The sequence below is a fragment of the Oryctolagus cuniculus genome, chromosome X (genome assembly GCF_964237555.1).
Source record: "Oryctolagus cuniculus chromosome X, mOryCun1.1, whole genome shotgun sequence".
NCBI lineage: Eukaryota > Metazoa > Chordata > Mammalia > Lagomorpha > Leporidae > Oryctolagus > Oryctolagus cuniculus.
The window spans coordinates 11,110,822-11,130,335 of NC_091453.1; the positions used below are offsets into that span (position 1 = coordinate 11,110,822).

At 40.8% G+C, this 19,514-nt stretch overlaps 1 protein-coding gene across 1 annotated transcript in view; it reads left to right on the forward strand.

Annotated features, from left to right (window-relative positions):
• Nucleotides 1-19,514, forward strand: part of POLA1 (DNA polymerase alpha 1, catalytic subunit) — a 330,913-nt gene that overhangs the window by 209,967 nt on the left and 101,432 nt on the right. The window contains exon 35 of the mRNA XM_008272470.4: nt 8,996-9,112. Coding sequence (XP_008270692.3) covers nt 8,996-9,112 — 117 coding nt within the window. The remainder of the gene's footprint in view (nt 1-8,995; nt 9,113-19,514) is intronic.

The window sequence follows — 19,514 nt, forward strand, 5'->3', positions numbered from 1 at the left end:
CCTGGTGATGGTGTGAACTCCATTCTGATTTTAAGATGCCCTTTGAGGCAATTGCATAGATAGTTCAGTTTTAACACTTGGTATTTGGTACTCACAGGCATATCATATTAAAACATACCAATAAATACCATCATGCAAACAAACAAGCAAACCAAGAGTAAAAATGTCTTTTAGTTGGGCTTGAGCAAAGAAAAACTATTCTGCTAAGACATGCCCTCCTGATTGAGATTTTTAAAATTTGATTCTTAGCCCCAGGACATCAGAGTTGATCTGTGTGCACACTGAATAAAGAAGGCAGGGGAGAAGACGTGGGGAACAAGGCACCTCTCTTTAATACTGATTTATTACCTGCCTTCAGAGACCAGCCATCATAAAGAAAAGCATTCAGATTGTATTCTGTAAGGACTTTGCATTTGAGAGTGGTTTAATTTAATAATTAACTCTTTTTACGAATACATGCCCTGCCACTTGCTGCTTGAGAACTGCTTATGTGATTACATGGGTCTATTTTTGAAATTTGAGATTCAGTAAGAAATTTTTTAATGAGCAGACTTTTTTATATGTCCTCTTTACCCCTTACCACATTCCCTGAAAATTCATCTTGGCAATAACCAAACACATGCTGTAGTTCAGAGTATTTTTCAGATGTGTTAGGGATCAATTATATTGAAAGCTATTGGCAAAACTATCTCATCTCTCAATAATAACAGTTTTCTGATAGTGAAAACAATATGCACTTGTAGAAATTTTTCTTTAAAGATTTATTTTATATATTTGAAAGACAGTTACAGAGAGGCAGAGGCAGAGAAAGAGAGGTCTTCCATCCACTGGTTCACTCCCCAGGTGGCCTCAATGGCCGGAGCTGTCCCAATCCAAAGTCAGGAGCCAGGAGCTTCTTCCAGGTCTTGTACACGTGTGTAGGGGCCCAAGGACTTGGTCCATCTTCTACTGCTTTCCTAGGCCACAGCAGAGAGCTGGATCAGAAGTGGAGCAGCCAGGACTAGAACCGGAACCCATATGGGATTCTGGCACTGCAGGTGGCAGCTTTACCTGCTTTGCCACAGAGCCAGCCCCACTTGCAGAAATTTTTAGAAAACCCAGAAACAAGAAGAAACCACTTAGAGATAACCAGTGATGGCATTTTAGAGTATTTCCTCCACTCTTCTTTTTTCTGTGCACATACTGCTAAATCTGAGACTCGAGTTTACTTTTGAAGGGTATATACATAGCTAAGGTGGTGTTTTTATAAGAGTGAAGATTCAAGAGACAGGAATGGTAATGGAAATAATGAACGATCTTTCTTAGAGACTTCACCACTAAAATATTAATATAAACACCAGTGTAGCCATTTTACCATCTTACTCCGTTTGATTCTTTTCTCCTTTTCCTTGTTGAAATGACCGTATGCCTTCACTGACACATCCATTTATAACCACTCAGGTTGGAAGGTTGGACATTCATCGCAGTTGGAATATTACATCCCCAAGTCACTTGTAGCTTCACATAGGGAAAAAATCTTTTATGAAAAGATTTATAATAAAATAGGGATGAATGGAATGTGGAGAGGAAAATGCTTTCAGTTTCTCATATAACATGAAAGCAGGGTGGCTCTGAAATTTTGTATTCTTATTATTTGTATTTTGTTAGATCTCTAACAGCCACAGTACATGACTGGGTTGCACGAGCTCTTTGTGCTTTGTTGACAGTTGACAGACAAAGCACAATTATTCCTGAAGCAAGGTACTGTGTACTTAGTTGTGACCTATTATAGCCTAAGAATGTAGCTTGCTTTTGAGTTGGATGAATAGGGAGAGTATTTTATAGAATAGACTTGAATATACTAAGAGAGGTTTTTAGCTGCCCATACCGAAGGATTCATGTCCTCCACTGAACTCCCCCCCCCAATGTAATTTTCCATATAAAGTCATTTTAAGTATTTTTTCCCCAGTTGCTTGCATGGAGACAATTTTAACTGTTCTAGTGTCGTCCTACAGTGGTAAAATACAATTGATGGTAATTGTTGGCTTTCTGTGCTCACAGAGTAGCAGAAGATGGCTTGCATGGGGCTCTTTAGTGTACCTCAGGAACATCTTCTGATGCTCAAGCTTTGATTGCAAATTAAAATAGCAAGAATATGGTTTTGGAATTGATGTGAGGCAAAGCAGCCCAAGTTGCTAATTTATCATGTAATATAAGATTGCTGAGGTTGGAATTCGTCCACTTGTAGTGCTATTCTGTGTGTTTAAATGAGGACTGCTGTTTGCATCTAACCTATCATAACAGTTTGGGAGTGCTCCATTATCTTTTCAGCAAACTGATGGCAGAGTCTTGTCCTTGCACAGATGATAAGATCAATAAGTTTCAAATAACTTGGATGAAATGACATATGACTGTTCATTTAAAGAGATGTCTTACTTTAAAAATCAATTTTAATAATATTTAAAATTCTTACATTGACCGATAAGGCATTTTTCACTTCTGTTTTGTTTGATAATTTTAAAGTATTTTTGTATTAACTTTGCCAAATAGTTAGTTTATATATTTATTTTTCCTGATTTGCTCTTTCATCCCCTACCCTCGCATCTCTCTGAGGCTTGGTAATCACTCTTTGACATGCCAGCATGCTACAGTGTCGAAGATTTAACTTTAAAAGCAAAATTATGTTCCTGTTAAAACTTCCCCTGGAGATCGTAGGGAAATTTTCTCCCAGTTTTGGGTGCAAATGTGGGTCAGAAAGCAATTTGTTTTTTGATATTTCTGGAAATCCCAAATCACAACATGTCATTCTTCAAAAGCAGCTGTGGGCCCATACTGTGCACTGTCTATAAGAAGACCCATTTTTTACACTGAGAATAATTCTGTGACAGCAAAAATGTGCCTACAAGGGAACCCCAAAGCACTTATAAATGGTTTTGAAGGAAAGAGAGAATGATGTTCTGGAAGTGCGTGTAGTTTAGGCAGAGGGGCGGTTAATGGCCATTAACAAAAACGAGTAATGATGTGATGAAGTCTGAAAGAGCACGCATGCTGGCAGACCTTGCCCTGTTGCTGCGTTCCTGGAGAGCCGCTGCGTGACTCTAGAAAATCTCTGAGTCCCAAAATAGAGCAGACTCCACTTCCTTTTCCCTCACTATCCATTCTGCTGTCTATAACTTCAAGTCAAGTGTACTTTTATCAAGGAAAACATGACAATTTCACTTACGTTGACCGCATAGTTGTAATATTTTGCAGTCAAATTGAGAAGCAGTCCCACCCATTTTTACCATTTATCCGTCACTGTAGTTTTCTGTTTTGTAATAACGCCAGGTGGAAGCTGACCAGGCTCTTTCCTGGTTCAAATTACGCATCTTTAATGGTGCATTGTCAGCTGCGGCTCAGCGGTGACATTCTCCAATACCGAAGGCGTTTGTAGGGTGAAAAATAACAGTCTCTTACATTGACTGAATACTTGCATGAGTTTTCTTTTTTGATCCTCTGAACAACCCTAATAGGAGATGTATTATTATCTCCTGTTTTATAGATGAGGGAACTGAGGCTCAGAGAGAGGTTCACTGAGCTCTATGACATACACAAAATTACCCATTCGCAAATGAGAGGAGAGAAACCCCACCCGAGTGCATTTTTTATATCCTCAATTCTGTGTTCTTGTGAGCCTTTATGCTCTAGAATGAGGAGGACACTATCAAATCCAAAGCAGATTTTTCCCCAGAGGACTGATCATCCTGCTAGGGAGGTAAAACAAGTGGTAAAACAAGATGGTTAACAGACAGTGTAGATCAGTGTGTGGCGTATGAAATAGATGGAGGAGAAATTCCTGGGGATTGAGAATTCTCCCCAAAGAGGAAAATCACTGATGCTGAAGGAACAGACACTTGAGGCAGAGGTTCTCCAGGAGGAGCAATGAAGAGGTGAAAAGAGGCAAAATCTTGGAGGACAGTGAGAGGAGGAAGAGTCTAAGAGAATGATGGGAAAGAGAGCGCACGGTATGATAGTAGAGATTTCAAAGTCAGACCAATGAGCTTGTTCTGAATTGTCGGTAGGATGTATGATTAGGGGATTTGAGTAGAGGGCCCTGGGAAACTGCACTTGACCCCCTTTGCTCTGTCTGTGGGAGAGGACAGTGTCAGGGAAACCAGGTAAGAAGCTGCTGCAGTAGAACAGCTTTGGTATCTTGGCTTGGGTGAAGTTGGGGATAATAGGATTACAAAGGACAGTCTAGTGGGCACAGTTGGTGAATGACTGGGAATGGGAAAAAAGATCCCACCCTGTATTTGACTCCAGAGCATGAGAAGTATCGTGTATTTTTTTTTCTCCTATGAATTTGAGATCCTTCTTACTGTTTTTCATTAATTTTCTCTTCTGCATTTTTTATTGCTTCTATTCATTTATTCAGAAGGTATTTTTGAGAGTCTTCTATAAACCATATTTCTAGATCTGGATGCTATATTGTGTGCATCCTTCTAGAAAATACAAATGTACACAAATGAATGAGAGTTTATTTAAGGTGCAAGTAACAGGAACGCCTCAGTTACAAGTAGAAATCGATCGCTTTTTAGCATGTGCAGACAGAAACCATTTTAGTTGAGGCCTCAGAAATATAATTTAGCAATCAGAACCAATCAGCATTTGACACAATTTCGTACACAATGATTTTAAGGAATTAGTGATGCTGAGAGTAAAGCAACAAGTGACAGAGCTTTGCATGTTCTGGTAAGGGTTTGTTTTGTTTTGCTATTGGACTGATTGACTTCACTTCTTTTGAACTTTCTACTCATAAATGTGGTTCAGGTAGGAAACTAAAATTTTAATGACCTTATTCCTATTGGTTATGACAATTTGCATGTGGCATTCCATAATAAAATGACAGATTTGGACAGCAGACATCTTCCTAGAGGCTTGGAGAATGAAAGTTAATTTAGTTTTTGTGAGGGGTAATTCAAAGTAAATATATACATTATTGGTATTTTTATTTATTTTGTTTTCATCCCCCTAGAGAGGCAGTATTCACTGTGAGATCTTGTAATGCGAGAGTTTCCCCCATTACAGAATATTTTCAAAGACCTAGCATATTCACTTGTAATAACACAAATATCCCTTGAAAGTTAGATTTAGCATAATCTCTTTTGATAAAAAATCTTTTATTTTTATACATTTTTTATTTGATAGGTAGAGTTATAGATAGAGAGACAGAGATAAAGGTCTTCCTTCCATTGGTTCTCGCCCCAAATGGCCGCTACGGCCAGTGCTGCGCCCAACCGAAACCAGGAGCCAGGTGCTTCTTCCAGGAAGGGCCATCTTCCACTGCCCTCCCGGACCACAGCAGAGAGCTGGACTGGAAGAGGAGCAACTGGGACTAGAACTGGCGCCCATATGGGATGCTGGCGCTGCAGGCAGAGGATTAACCAAGTGAGCCACTGTGCTGGCCCCAGCATAATCTTTTAAAATTTGTTGAAGGCACAAAGGGTTAGCCAAATGTCCTTGAAAAAATTGACTTGAAGAAAAGTATATTTTGAATATGATTAAGGCCTATTTCCCCCATGGAAGAGTTTTGTTTAAAATACACCATGACCGAAAGCTTAATTATCAAAATAAAACAAAAGGCATAAAGAGTTACAGGCTTCTAATATTTTTTCAGCCCCAGTTCCCTTCACAGAGTTATCAGCATGTTTAATTTCCATGCATAATAGCACTAGTTATTGTTGTCATTTGTAAAGGGAGATTAACAGATAGTAAGTACAAACAAACCCAAATAAGCACTGAATAGAGAGGTGACAAAGAAAAAAAGACCTCTTTAATGTTAATTATAACTGGGAGAAAGTCTAGACAAATTATATTATCTGTGTTCTATATGATTTGAAAGGACATTTAGTTAGTAGCTCTGTCAGAGATATAGTTAGGTGTTTGCTTTCAAAACAGGTGAGATGACAATTTTGCATCTCCCTGGTTGGCAGCTCACCCAGTGAGTCATGAAGTTGTAGTAAATTGATGGAATCAAGTTTTGAAAACATCTGAAAAGAACTTTAGCTGTTTAAACATTTTATATTAAAATAACTTTAACTTCTATGTTGTATTCTGGTACTTACTAATTTCTTGTCTCAAAACATGATAGTTGTTACCTGTCTGCTTGCTTATGTTTTGTTTTATTTGGAATTGAATGAATTATAATCATGGTTGGCAATGTTAACTAGCTACATATTCCAAATCACAGAAAGCCTCAAATATTAAACTATAATAAACCCAAATGGACAATAATGGGTAGGTTCAGTCCTGCATTTTTTTTTTAAATTTTTTTGAGAGGTAGAATTACAGTGAGAGGGAAAAATAGAGAGAAAGGTCTTCCATCTGATGGTTCACTCCCCAGATGGCCCCAGCAGCTGGAGCTGAGCCAATCTGAAGCCAAGAACTTCTTCTGGGTCTCCCCTGCAGGTACAGGGGCCCAAGGACCTGGACCATCTTCCCCTGCTTTCCCAGGCCACACCAGATAGCTGGATCGGAAGAGGAGCAGCTGGGACTAGAATCAGCGCATATAAGGGATGCCGGTGCTGCAGGCAGAAGATTAACCTACTGTGCCGCAGCGCCAGACCCCTGCATTTTTCATATACAGTTTTTATAAATTTCCTCTTTTCCTTTGTTAATGTGTCTGTTGGTACTTACAGAAATAATTAGGCTCACCTTTAGTGTTTATAGGCTACATTTAAATTTTAATATCTATTGATGCTGTCAGCTCCGCTGTATCACACATGCCTAGAACAGACTTAAGCCAAAGTATCTTGTTTCATTAATCCTAGGGAACTGATTGTGGGTCATGCTCTTGTCTTAACAGCTTTTTTGAAGGAAACAAATACCTCATTAAACTATACCTGTCAATTGTAAATATATCTAAGTCCCCAAAATATTAAAATGTGAGTATAAATATATTCAATCAGGAAAATGTGGCAATAGGCCCTAGAAATTAGAACACAGAGTTGCATGTTAGTTAGAACGAACCATTGATCCTTTTATTCTGGTTTTTGCTGTGTTGGTAGTGGTTTGTCTCAGACATAACTCCATGTCCTCTTTGTATTGTTGAGCATTTGTAGTTCCACACAAGTTGCTTCTTAAAGCCAAATACTGAATTATGTTTAGTCTTTGAGTATGTGGACCTTGCTTTCCTATTTACATTGTACTTTCCTGAAATGTTGTCTGGGGCCGCATTGTCTATTCCTCACAATATTTCATATAATTACAGGCATATATTATGTTTCATGGGGACTTGTTGAGACCCTCTAGCTGAAAAATTCAAATTAAATTTTGAATTAGTTTAGCCTATTGAATTAAGGTAGGAATGAAGCTTACTGTGAATGGGTTGACTGGATGAATCTTTGTTCTTTAATGGGAGTGTGGTTTTGGTCAGAAAGTTCTCTAGTTTACCATCCTTTTGTGTTGAAGTCTTAAAAGGAGCCAGAACTGATTCTCCATGCTTCCCCTTGAACTGGGTTGTGGCTGCTTCCAAGAAGGGCCTATTCTGAGGAATGAGGTAAAGCAGCCCAGCAGTGCATGAGGGCCTCTCTCGGTTTGGGATTAGCACCGCATGGACACATTAGTAAGTGGCAGACCGAAATACCAAATATAATTAAACAGCATTCATATAAATACTGCCGTTGCTCCATCTAGAAATAGGGAAGGGGGTTACACATGTCATTGAGCCCTTACAGAATCACATCACAGCATAGCTCTTTCTGGCCTTCACTCTTTGGCATATATGGTTCTTTGTGCCTGAGTCATCGTTCCTCCCTTTTCCACCTACTAGACCTCATTGATTCTCTAAGACCAGTTCAGAAACACTCTCCAAATACTCCAAGACCTACAGATAATGAGTTCCCTACTTGCAGCTCCCTTGGTTGGAACACCACTAAACAAGGAAGCACGTTGGTTCCCTTTTATGCTCCAGCACCTCACCCTGCATTTGTCCTATGTGGTTATGCCACTCTAGTAATACATACAACACCAAAGCTCACAGACTCTGGTGCCTCAATAGGAACATCAAATCTTTGCTCGATCCCATCTGTGAAGTCTTGCCTTCCTTGTTTAACAGATATGTTTTAGAACAAAGATAATGCTGACTTAAGGTAAGGTCGTATCATTAACACAGCAGTGTGTGAAAAGTCAAACAAGAGCAGCAAAGGAGGTTACTCGGGAGAACAGAACCTGAAAAGAGAGTTCTCAAGGACAGGGAAGTGGGCAGTGGCTATTTCCAGTCTCAGGAAAGTAGCTGTTAGTTGAACTTGTCATTGAAACATTGTAACCAGTTTTATGCCTCCAAAAACCATGTATAGAAGTATCTTTTTGACCAGCACCGCAGCTCAATAGGCTAATCCTCCGGCTGCGGTGCCGGCACACCGGGTTCTAGTCCCGCTCGGGGTGCCGGATTCTGTCCCGGTTGCCCCTCTTCCAGGCCAGCTCTCTGCTGTGGCCAGGGAGTGCAGTGGAGGATGGCCCAGGTGCTTGGGCCCTGCACCCCATGGGAGACCAGGAGAAGTACCTGGCTCCTGCCTTCGGATCAGCGCGGTGCACCGGCCACGGTGGCCATTGGAGGGTGAACCAATGGAAAAGGAAGACCTTTCTCTCTGTCTCTCTCTCTCACTGTCCACTCTGCCTGTTAAAAAAAAAAGTATCTTTTTAAAAAGTTATTAAGTGTTTTATACCAAGTATATTTCTGAGCACTTTGAAGATAATAACTTTGTTACAACCACCTTATAGGCTAAGCACTGTTGGTGTAACCTGTTTTACGGAAGAACTCAGCATAGCAGTTATGTAAATAGCCTGCAGTGACTCAGCTGTTGGGCTGGTCATTCGTTGTGTGAAGAGCGTGGTAAACTCTTCGCTTTCAAAATGGTCTTTACTAATCAACTGAAGCTCATTGGATTACATTCTGTGGGTGATAGAAGTTTGTACTGGGAAGTTTGGCTGTATGTAACTGAAGGAGGATGTTCCTGTTTTGTTTTTTTTTCTTCAGGGCTGGTTGGTATGTGAAGAGCCAATGTGTCGCAATCGAACTCGGCACCTTCCCCTCCAGTTCTCCCGAAATGGACCTCTTTGCCCAGCTTGCACGAAAGCTACACTTAGAGCAGAGGTAACGGTTTCATAGGCTAAGGAGCCTTTCGGCAGGGGTGGGGGAGAACCTGTTTGTGCGTCTCAGAGCCTGGAGGTAGACACACTGTGAAGACACCCTGCTATCACACATACATATTTTCTTTAAAACATGCAGACTTCAAAATGATAAATATTTGTGTTTTCTGTGGGGCATGATTTATAGCTAAAAGGGAAACTGACTAGTTCTCAATTTGGGTTACTCCGATTTCTTGGATTGGTACTTCATAATTACAGAAAAAGAGAGTCTGTTCTTGTGTAGAAGCTGTTCCTGTCTTCAGATTTGATCAGAACCCCTTTGTAAGAGCCCGAAAGCCTCCCTGTGCCCTGAAGGGTTTATTCCGTGTTCTTATTCCCTTGGAGAGATTGAGTTGTTTGTAAGTAGCCACACATGTAAGTAGTTCTCACACTTTGCCTTTACCTTAGTACCCGCACCTGAGTGAGAAGGCCCACTTACCATTAGCGACTCCCAGCTGGGAAGTGGAGAGTTGGGACACACCTCTCTGGTAATTGAAATGCCTTCATCAACCCAAGCAGCATTTCCCAAACTGGTGAGAAGAATGGTCCTAGGTCTTCTGAGCACGGAAGGTTTTATGTTCCAGTTTTATGTTCCAGTACGCCCAGCAATAGCTGAGTCTTTCGCAGATCTTTTCACAGTTTGTGATGTGACAACATGCAGTCTACCTTGCTGGTAATGGAGTGTAATGTACCTTCCTCCCTTTCCAGATTTATCTAGCCCAAGGATTTGTTAGATTTTTTTCTGAGAACCTGAGACTTCGGAAACTGTTCTTTGTTTTTTTAAAATGGCAGTGTTCTTTACCCAAGTTCTTCTTTATGATTTATTTTTATTTGAAAGGCAGAGTGACAGAGATGGAGGGAGATAAGGAGAGAAGAATGGAGGTGGAGAGAGACAGAGAGAGAAGTAGAAAGAGAGATATTTTTCATTCCCCAGCTCACCCTCCAAATACCTGAACCAGCCAGGGCTGGGCCAGGCCAAAACCAGAAGCCAGGAACTGATCTGTGTCTCCCACATGGGTGGCAAGACCCTAACTACTTGAACCATCATTGACTGCCTTCTAGGGTGCACATTAGCAGGTAGCTGGATCTGAATCAGAGATGAGACTTGATCCCAGTACTTGATATGGATGCTGTCGTACCAAGTGGCAGTTTAACCTGCTACACCGCAGTGTCCTCTTCCTTTAAGCAAGTTGTGACTTCAGATCTTTTCACTGAAAAGGGTTGATACACAGGCTATTTTTAGGAAAATAATTTACTATTCTAATGGCTCTTTAATTTTAAGGTAATACCTGTCATTTCACAAAACGTGGCAAAAAGGAACTGCAAACAGCTACTGCCATTGTGTATACCTTTATTCTTTTGCATATCCATATATATTTTTCCCTTTTTTGTGTTTATATTTTTTTAATTCTCTATGTATTTTTAATGGGCACAGTCATAATAAAAATATGCCTTTGTATCATGTTTATCTTTTGTCAAGGATTTTTCTTTGTTGCTACTTTTTCAATACCAACATTTTTTAATGCAGCATTCATTTAGAATTTTTTTATTTGTTTATTTTATCTGAAAGGCAGGCAGATACACAGAGAGCAATCCTCTATTCAGTGGCTCACTCCCTAAATGCCTGCAGTACCCAGGGCAGGTCCAGTCTGAAGCTAAGTGCTAGGAGCGCCATGTTTTTGACAGGGACCAAAGTACTTGAACCATGATCTTCTGTCTCCCAGGGCAGTACCGACACTTTAAAACACAAATGTAATCCTACCTTTTGGTGAACATTTTAGGTTGGTTTGCAGTATCTCTTTAAAAAAAAAAACAAAAACAAAAACAAAATATTTTATTTATTTATTCATTAGAGAGGCAGAGTTACAGGCAGAGAGAGACAGAGAAAGGTCTTCCATCTACGGATTCACTCCCCAGATGGCCACAACGGCTGGAGCTGGGCCAGTCTGAAGCCAGGAGCTTCTTATGGGTCTCCCAAGTGGGTGCAGGGGCCAAGCACTTGTACCACCTTCCACTGCTTTCCCGGGCCAGAGCAGAGAGCTGGATCAGAAGTGGAGCAGCCGGCACTCAAACCAGTGCCCATATGGGATGTCAGCACTACAGGTGGAATGTTAGCCCAGTACTCCAGAGCACCAGCCCTTGTAGTATCTCTTTACTAGAAATTTTGTGGTAAATATTTTCCTGCCTAAAAGATTTTTCTTTATTTGAAATATTTTTGTAGGATAATTTTTAAAATTTATTTTATATATTAGAAAGGCGGAGTTAGGGAGAGAGAGAGAGATAACTTTGATCCTCTGGTTCACTCCCCAGATGGCCACAGTGGCCAAGGCTGGGCTAGACCAAAGCCAGGAGGCAGCTTTTTCTGGCTCTCCAGTGTAGGCGCAGGGGCCCAAGCACTTGGGCCATCTTCCACTGTTTTCCTGGGTGCATTAGCAGAGAGTTGAATCAGAACTGGAGCAGCTGGGACTCGAATGTGTGCAGTGCTGGCCCCTAGGATAAGCTCTTGTCAGTGGTATACATCAGAGTACGTAGATATATGGTCATGATTCATATTGCCAAATGACTTTTCTCATGGACTATCCCAACTTACACTACTTTAGGAGTATACTATTCTTATCACAGCCTTTCCAGAGTTTAGAAATTACATTAATTTGTTTTTGATTAATTTGTTAATCATGAAATGTTCCCTGCCTTTTTAAAAATATACCTTTGATAATTACCAAAGTAGAATGTAGATTCTTTTTAATATTGGAACATATGAGAATTGGCTGTCATAGCGAATTCCTTTTACTTCAGTCTCACCTCAAGACTTTCCATCAGCAGGTACAGAAAGAGAACGAAAGTCTATATATTTAGTATGCCTCATCAGTCCAGTTGTAGGCCGTAGGGGAATCACGTTGCTTCATGAACTGATGCTATCTTTGAGGATTTTTAAATAGCTAACTCATGAAGTCAACTTCAGTGAAAACTGAATTCTTAGAGAGCCAGCCAAGTTCGATTCCATTCTTGTTGAGAGAATAGGAAGGCATGTAGTTAATAGATCATTAAGGGGCCAGTGTTACGATGCAGTGCTTGAAGCCGCCGCTTGCAATGCCAGCCATATGGGCGCTGGCTCAATTTCCTGCTGCTCCAGTTCGATCCATTTCTGTGCTAATGCACCTAGGAAAGCAGCAGAATATGGACCAAGTACTTGGGCCCTGTCACCCACATGGGAGTCCTGGGTGGAATTCTAGGCTCCTGGCTTTGGCCTGGCCCAGCACCGGCCATGTTAGCCATTTGGAGAGTAAACTAGTGGATGGAAGATCGCTCTCCCTTGTCTCTCCATCTCTCTCTGTAACTCTGCCTTTCTAATAAATAAGTTTTAAAGATCATTAAGCTTCTGATAAATGTTGGTGCTATTGCTGGTAGCGATTTCATATGTCCAGTTATGTTTTCTCATCTTTTTTAAAATTTTATTTTTAATTTTATTTATTTGAAAGGCAGAGAAACAAAAAGATATCTTCCATCCACTGGTTCACCCCCCGAGGCTGAACCAGACCATAGTTAGAGCCTGGAACTCCATCCAGGTCTCCCAGGTAGATGGTGGCAGCAGCCCAGCTAGTTGAGCCATCACCTTCTGCCTATCGGGGTATGCATTAGCAGGAAGCTCAGATTGAAAGTGGAGTCCAGCCTCAAACCCAAGAACCCTGATATGAGATGCAGGCGTCCTTAGCAGGCTGTATCAAATGCCCACCCCAAATTATCCCTTTTGAAGAAAACAGAATGGCTTTGCTTTTTACATTCATTCATTTGAGAGACAGAGAGAACTCTCAACTGCTAGTTGACTCCCCAAATGACCACAAGAGCTGCCTTATTGAGCAAAAGCCGGCCGGCCAGGTCTCCCAAGCAGGTGGTAGGAACTGAACCACTTGAGCCTTCACTTTTGCCTCCCAGAGTCTGTATTAGCAGGAAGCTGGAATCAAGAGCCAGAGCTGGGATCTATGGTACTTGGTGAGCATCTTAACCAGTAGGCCAAATGCCAACCCCTGTTATCCTTTTTTAATGAGTGGACCAACCGAGGCGTTTCAAAGTGATTTTTTTCCCCTTATATCCTTGTCTTTCTCAAAACTGTGATATTTTAGGCACATATTTACCAAGGTTATCATCTTTCCTTCCCAGGGTGAAGCTTTCATAGATTAGCTTCTAAGGTCAATTTGCTGCTCAGGTCATGACCCTTTTGACCTCAGAGCATCGTAGTTGGTGATATTGTCCTCAGCGACTCCTCACAGGGACCTTGACAGTGGGACTCAGCTGATTTTTATGTACTTCATTTTGCGTTGCTAGTGACGAATGGGGAATTTTTTACATCTATTTGTGTGGTTCCTAGGGCTTTTCTAGTAATGGGAAAATTATGCATCCTTCCAGAGATACTCTCAAATAAGCTCCAAAAACACTTGTGCAATGGACAGAATCATTGTAATTAGACTATGGTTTTCCAAACTGTGTGATAGAATTATGCTCATCTGATTCTTAAGTTCTCAGTTGCTTGGTCTAAGTCATATATTACTTTTATTTAATAATTATTAACCACCTACCATATCCTGGATACTTTGTTAGGTGCTGTGTTCCTGTTAATGAACAGGTTATCTCCTTATTTCTAAAACCAGTTTAACATTATGTAGGTTATGAAAGATTGATATCTGTGGGTCAAAAACAGGCATTTGTAAATGTCTGGACAAAACACCCGACATTCCTCATACTAATCTAGTGGGAACTTTAATGATTTTACTCAAATTTGATGGCAAAGCTCTAGCCTCTGAGTGTGCTGATCTCTTCCTCACATGAGAAAAAAACTCTGATTTAGTCCTGGATTTCAGTTGACTTTAGTGTTTTCTACAGTTGACTTGAAATGTGAAAGCTGATTCTCTTTCTGGCTTGCATTGCTGGAGTTAAGAGAAGAAAGCTGGGAGAGTCTTGTTCCCAGGGTTTTAGATGTATCTCTTCTCTCTTCTCAGATACTTTAAAACATACATATCCACCCTTGTGCACACACACACATAATCAGTATGCTCTTCTTAGGCTCATAGAAATTTAACTGTATATTAGTTGCTGCTGGGCCGGTGCTTTGGTGTAGCAGGTAGAGCCACCATCTGCAGTGCCGGCTTCCCATATGGGCAGTGGTCTGAATCCCAGCCGCTCCACTTAAAACCAGCTGTTTGCTATGGCCTGGGAAAGCAGTAGAAGATGGCCCAAGTCCATGGGCCCATGTACCCGTGTGGGAGACCTGGAAGAAGCTCCTGGTGCCTGGCTCCTGGCTTCGGATCAGCACAGCTCCGGCCTTTGCAGCCAACTGGGGAGTGAACCAGTGGCTGCAAGACCTCTCTCTCTCTGCCTCTCCTTCTCTTTCTGTGTAACTCTGACTTTCAAATAAATAAATCTTTAAAAAAATAAGTTGCTGCTTATTAGAAAAGTTCTTTGGTTATTCTCTGCTATATAAGAAGTACATTTACATATAGAAAGGAAAACTTTGATGTATATTTAAGTTATTGAATAAATGGAGAGCCCTTTACACTAGTGATAGAAACCGGATGTACCCTAGATAGACAATAAATGTTTTAATACCACCTTGGGTTTTTTTTAAAAAGATTTATTTATTTATTTGAAAGAGTTACAAAGAGACAGAGGCAGAGAGTGGGAGAGAGAGATATTCCATCTGCTGGTTCACTCCCCAGATGGCCACAACGGCTGGAGCTGCACACTGATCTGAAGCCAGGAGCCAGGAGCTTCTTCCAGGTCTTCCCGGCAGGTACAGGGGGCTCTCTTCTACTGTTTTCCCAGGCCATAGCAAAGAAAGCTGGACCGAAAGTGGGGCAGCCAAGACTCAAAGTGGCGCCCATATGGGATGCTGGCACTGCAGGCGACAGCTTTACCCGCTACACCACAGCGCTAGCCCCTACCTCCTTGTTTTAAGGATGTGATTCTGACTTTTAACATGGCCAAACGTGTGCGTGTGAACAAAATCACAGGGGATCCTGTGTTATGTAATTTACCAAAAATCAAGCTTTAGTTTTTTTTTTTTAAACCAGCGTCTTTCATTATAGTAGTAGTTTCAAACCAGGTTAATCTTTGCTTATTAACATTCCCATTCTTGATGTGAAACTGAGATAATGTCTACATGTGACTCCATGGACCATGGTAGCGGTAATTTTTGAAGTTGTACAGCCCCTGGAATAGGAGTATTGTGATGAAGCACTTTATTCAGTTTTTTTTTTCTATATTTCTTGAAGGTCACTTATGAAGAAATCAGTGAAGTGACTTCTAGTCTTATTTTAGGATAGCCCTAATGCTTCACACATTATCCTTACTTGAAAAAAATTGTTCAGTTGCTTTATAGGGGCAGGTGATTAGGCTAGTATAAAATGTTCATGTCCCATATTGGAGTGCCTGGGTTTGCTACCTAGCTCTGGTTCCTGAGTCATGCTTCCATCTAATGCAGTGCCTGGGTGACAAATTGCCTTCCTGTCACCCATGTAGGAGACCCAGATTAAGTTCCTGGCTGCTCACTGACTAGCTCAGCCCCAGCTTTTGTGGGTATTTGGAGAGTAAACCAGTGGATGGGAGCTCTTGCTGTCTCTCTGCCTCTCAAATAAATGAAAAGTTTTGAAAAATATTGTGCAACAGAACACGTGTACCATATAGGACATTTCTCCTTCAGGGGAAAGAAGAAATAAGAAAGTTGTAATTGTTGTATGTTACCATTTCAGAGTGGTTGTAGATGATCAAATTATTGATTTGTTAAATACATAAGGAATAGTCAGAATGTTCCCAATCTATTTGGGACAGTGTCTCATTGCAGCATGAGAATTCATGAAAATTGTGGTCTCTTAAAGCAGCATGCATGGGATAAGTTGTACAAGAAAAAAGTTTGGAATTATAATGGCGAGTCTTAAATGTCTATACCTAGTCATTGGTTAGTCTCCAGTAGAGAATGAGGTTTCACTTGAAGGGGCTTTGGGAGTTCTTTGTAATTTTGATTTGCTACTTTGATGTAAAGATATTACTAAATTCTGTATATAGCTTCACTTACCACAAAGCAAGCGCTTGTCTTCTTTTTCAATATACTATTTTCATCCTTTAAAAAATTATGGTGAAATACATGTAGCATGAAATTAACCATCTTAAAGTGAATAGTACAGTAGCATTTAGTACATTTACAGTGTTGTATAACCATCACCTCGATTTAGTTCCAAAAGATTTTCATCACCCTAAAAGAAAACCCATACCCATTAACCTGTCGGCTCTCCTTCTGGTCTCTAGAAACCATTAATCTACTCTCAATCTCTATGAATATACTTACTCTAAATATTTCATAGAAGTGGAATGATACGATGTGATCTTTTGCATCTAGATTCTTTAACTAGCCTGATATTTTTAAGGTTCATCCTGTGCCACATGTCAGTACTTCAGTGTTGTGTTATTCCATTGACTAGGTAGGCCAATAGGTGTTTATCCATTGATCCATTGATAAACATATGGATTGTTTTCTTTCAATATACCTTTAAAGTATATTTTATTTTTTATTAGGTTAAAGGGTCTTATATTTGGTCAGAATATGTTTCCTGTAGCTCACTCATTGTTCTTACTTCAGCTGAATGGTCCTACACAAACTAGATCTACCCCTTCTCCCCTGCCTTCGGTAAGCACTTACTCGGCATCTGCTCTATGCCTGTTGTATACGAGCCTCTTAGATATCTGAAGGTAGCTCTCTTCCTGAGCCTTCCCCTGCTAGACCTAATATTCCCAGGCTTTCAGGTATTTTTCTAGTGCCCTACTTTTTAGAATAGTGGTCCTAGTTCAGAGTTTGTGTCCCAATAAAGTGAGACGCGCAAAACTGCATTCATTACTTTGTGTGCTCTCACTAGTACTGGTACCGAGCAGAACAAACCTCCTGTTGTCACCTCTTCTGGGGGAGTAAATTTCTTTTTAGTCTTTCAAGTTTGTGCTACCTTTCTTGGCGTCCATATTCTCAGTGTTTTTCATTTTGAGCATTCCATATCATAACATGTAAAATTTTTGCACATGTAACTGCTAAGCCATGTCTCAATATATTTATAGAACCAAATGACTTATTTAAATCTAAGTGTATGACTCCATGAGGGTAGTGTATTAACAAAGTATTGCAAACTAAGTGATTTAAAGTAACATAAATTTATAATCTTGTAGTTCTGAAAGCTGGAAGTCTAAAATCTGTGTTTTTTCTCTGAAACAAGTAGAGGGGAATTTTTCCTTTTCTCATCTAGCATGTGCTAATCCTTGCTGTTCCATGGCTTCTAGATGTATCACTCCAGTCTGTTTCTGTCATCACATGACTACCTTCTCCCTGTGTGCCTCTGTCTCTTATAAGAACACCAATCATATTAACTCAATATGACTTCATCGTTCAAGATTTCATCTGCCAAGACCATATTTCTAAATAAGGCCACATTCACAGGTACTGAGGGTCAGGACTTCAACATATCTACCTATAGCAAGTAGGAATTACACTGAGTTAAAGGTAATGGAGACCAAAACTAACAGCAGGTTCAACATACTGGATAATTTAACTCTCTAAGAAACAGTAGTGTTTTATCACATGAAGAAATCCAAGACTCTCCAGGATTGTTCTTGTGGCTCCCCCCACTCTTCTCCATCATTAGGCTTGCCAAATTTCTATCCTCAAAGTCACAGTGTGGTCCAAGGAGGCTGTACAAGGTCCTTCTTTGAGCCATCACAGGATACAAATGGAGAAAAGGCTGAAGGGTCAAAAGGACGCGCCTTCTAGACAAGTCTGTTGCTTAAGCAACCTTGTACAAGTCCCACCCATTGCTTACATTTTGTGAACCATAAATTAACCACATGCAGATAACCATTTTTTTGTTATTAAAGAGGATGAGTCAACTAAGTATTGGGGGCCAATCGGCGCTGTACACCAGAGACCTTGCAGTGAACCTTATTAAATCCTCCCTTGCCGGCTTCAGCCCACCACTGTCCCATTGTGGATCTTTTTGGATCCTGATTCTGCTGCGCACCCAGCCTTTTGGCTTCTACACCTATGATGCTGTGATTAGCTGCCTTTCTTTTAGCTCTTCAAAATATTGATTAAAATTTCTAAGTGCATTTGTGTACATACCAGTGGATAGATGCCTTCTTCCAGGTGGACACTGCTCCATTTTAATCAGCATCTTTTGTGTAGCATTTTTCTACCAGTTGTCAGTCATCTTTGCTTCCAGCTTGTGATTCTCCACAAGGGTTCACCAACACTGTTGATCAGTTGCTCATAGTCTTATGGTTTTATAATCTTATTGGCTCTTGGACTGCAAACTATGGGGTCTGAACTCTTTGGCAGTCTGGTATTTTAAGCAGTGCATTGGAAAGAATACCCTTTTATTTCTTATATCTCAGAAGCCAGGTGCTCAAGGAAAGGGATCATGTAAGTTTTTTTTTTAAATATGGTTGGGTAATTGAGACCAGGAGTAAGTGTATATAGCACTATGTAATGATCCTGGTTAGTTTTGACTAAGTGTGGGAGCAATAAACAGGACCATCCATTATTAATAAACCATGAAATGTAGTATCATTTCCTGATAAATATTAATCAGTTAGGGCTACAGAAGTAGTTACTGTAACATAGTGCTTTTCTTTTTTCTTAAGATTTATTTATTTATTTGAAAGTTGAGGTTACACAGAGAGAAGGAGAGGCAGAGACAGAGGTGTCTTCCATCCACTGGTTCACTCCCCCATTGGCTGCAACGGCTGGAGCTGCGCCGATCTGAAGCCAGGAGCATGGAGCTTCTTCCAGGTCTCCCACGCAGGTGCAGGGATCCAAGGACTTGGGCCATCTTCTACTGCTTTCCAGACCATAGCAGAGAGCTGGATTGAACATGGAGCAGCCAGGACTAGAACCAGCGACCATATGGGATGCCAGCACTGCAGGGGGCAGCTTTCCCTGCTATGCCACAGCAGCAACCCCTGTAAAACAGTCCTAAAAGACACTAGAGGAGCAGGCATTTTGCCTAGCAATTAAGGTGCCCACATCCTGTATTACAGTGACTGAATTTAATACCCAGTTCTGGACCCTGACTCCAGCTTCCTGCTAATTGTGCCCTGGGAGGCAGTGGTAATGGCTTATATCACTGGGTCACTGCTACCCATGTGGGAAACCTAGATTTAGTTCATTGCTCCTGGTATTGGCACCAACTAGGGCCAAGAGTTGGGGTGCATTACAGGCACCTGGGGAGTGAAGCAGCAGGTGGGAGTACTGTCTCTCTGCCTCTCAAATAAATTAACAGAAGCAATAATAAAAAGAAGTAAAAGAAACTAGAGGTGAACTAGTTATTATACAAGGGGTT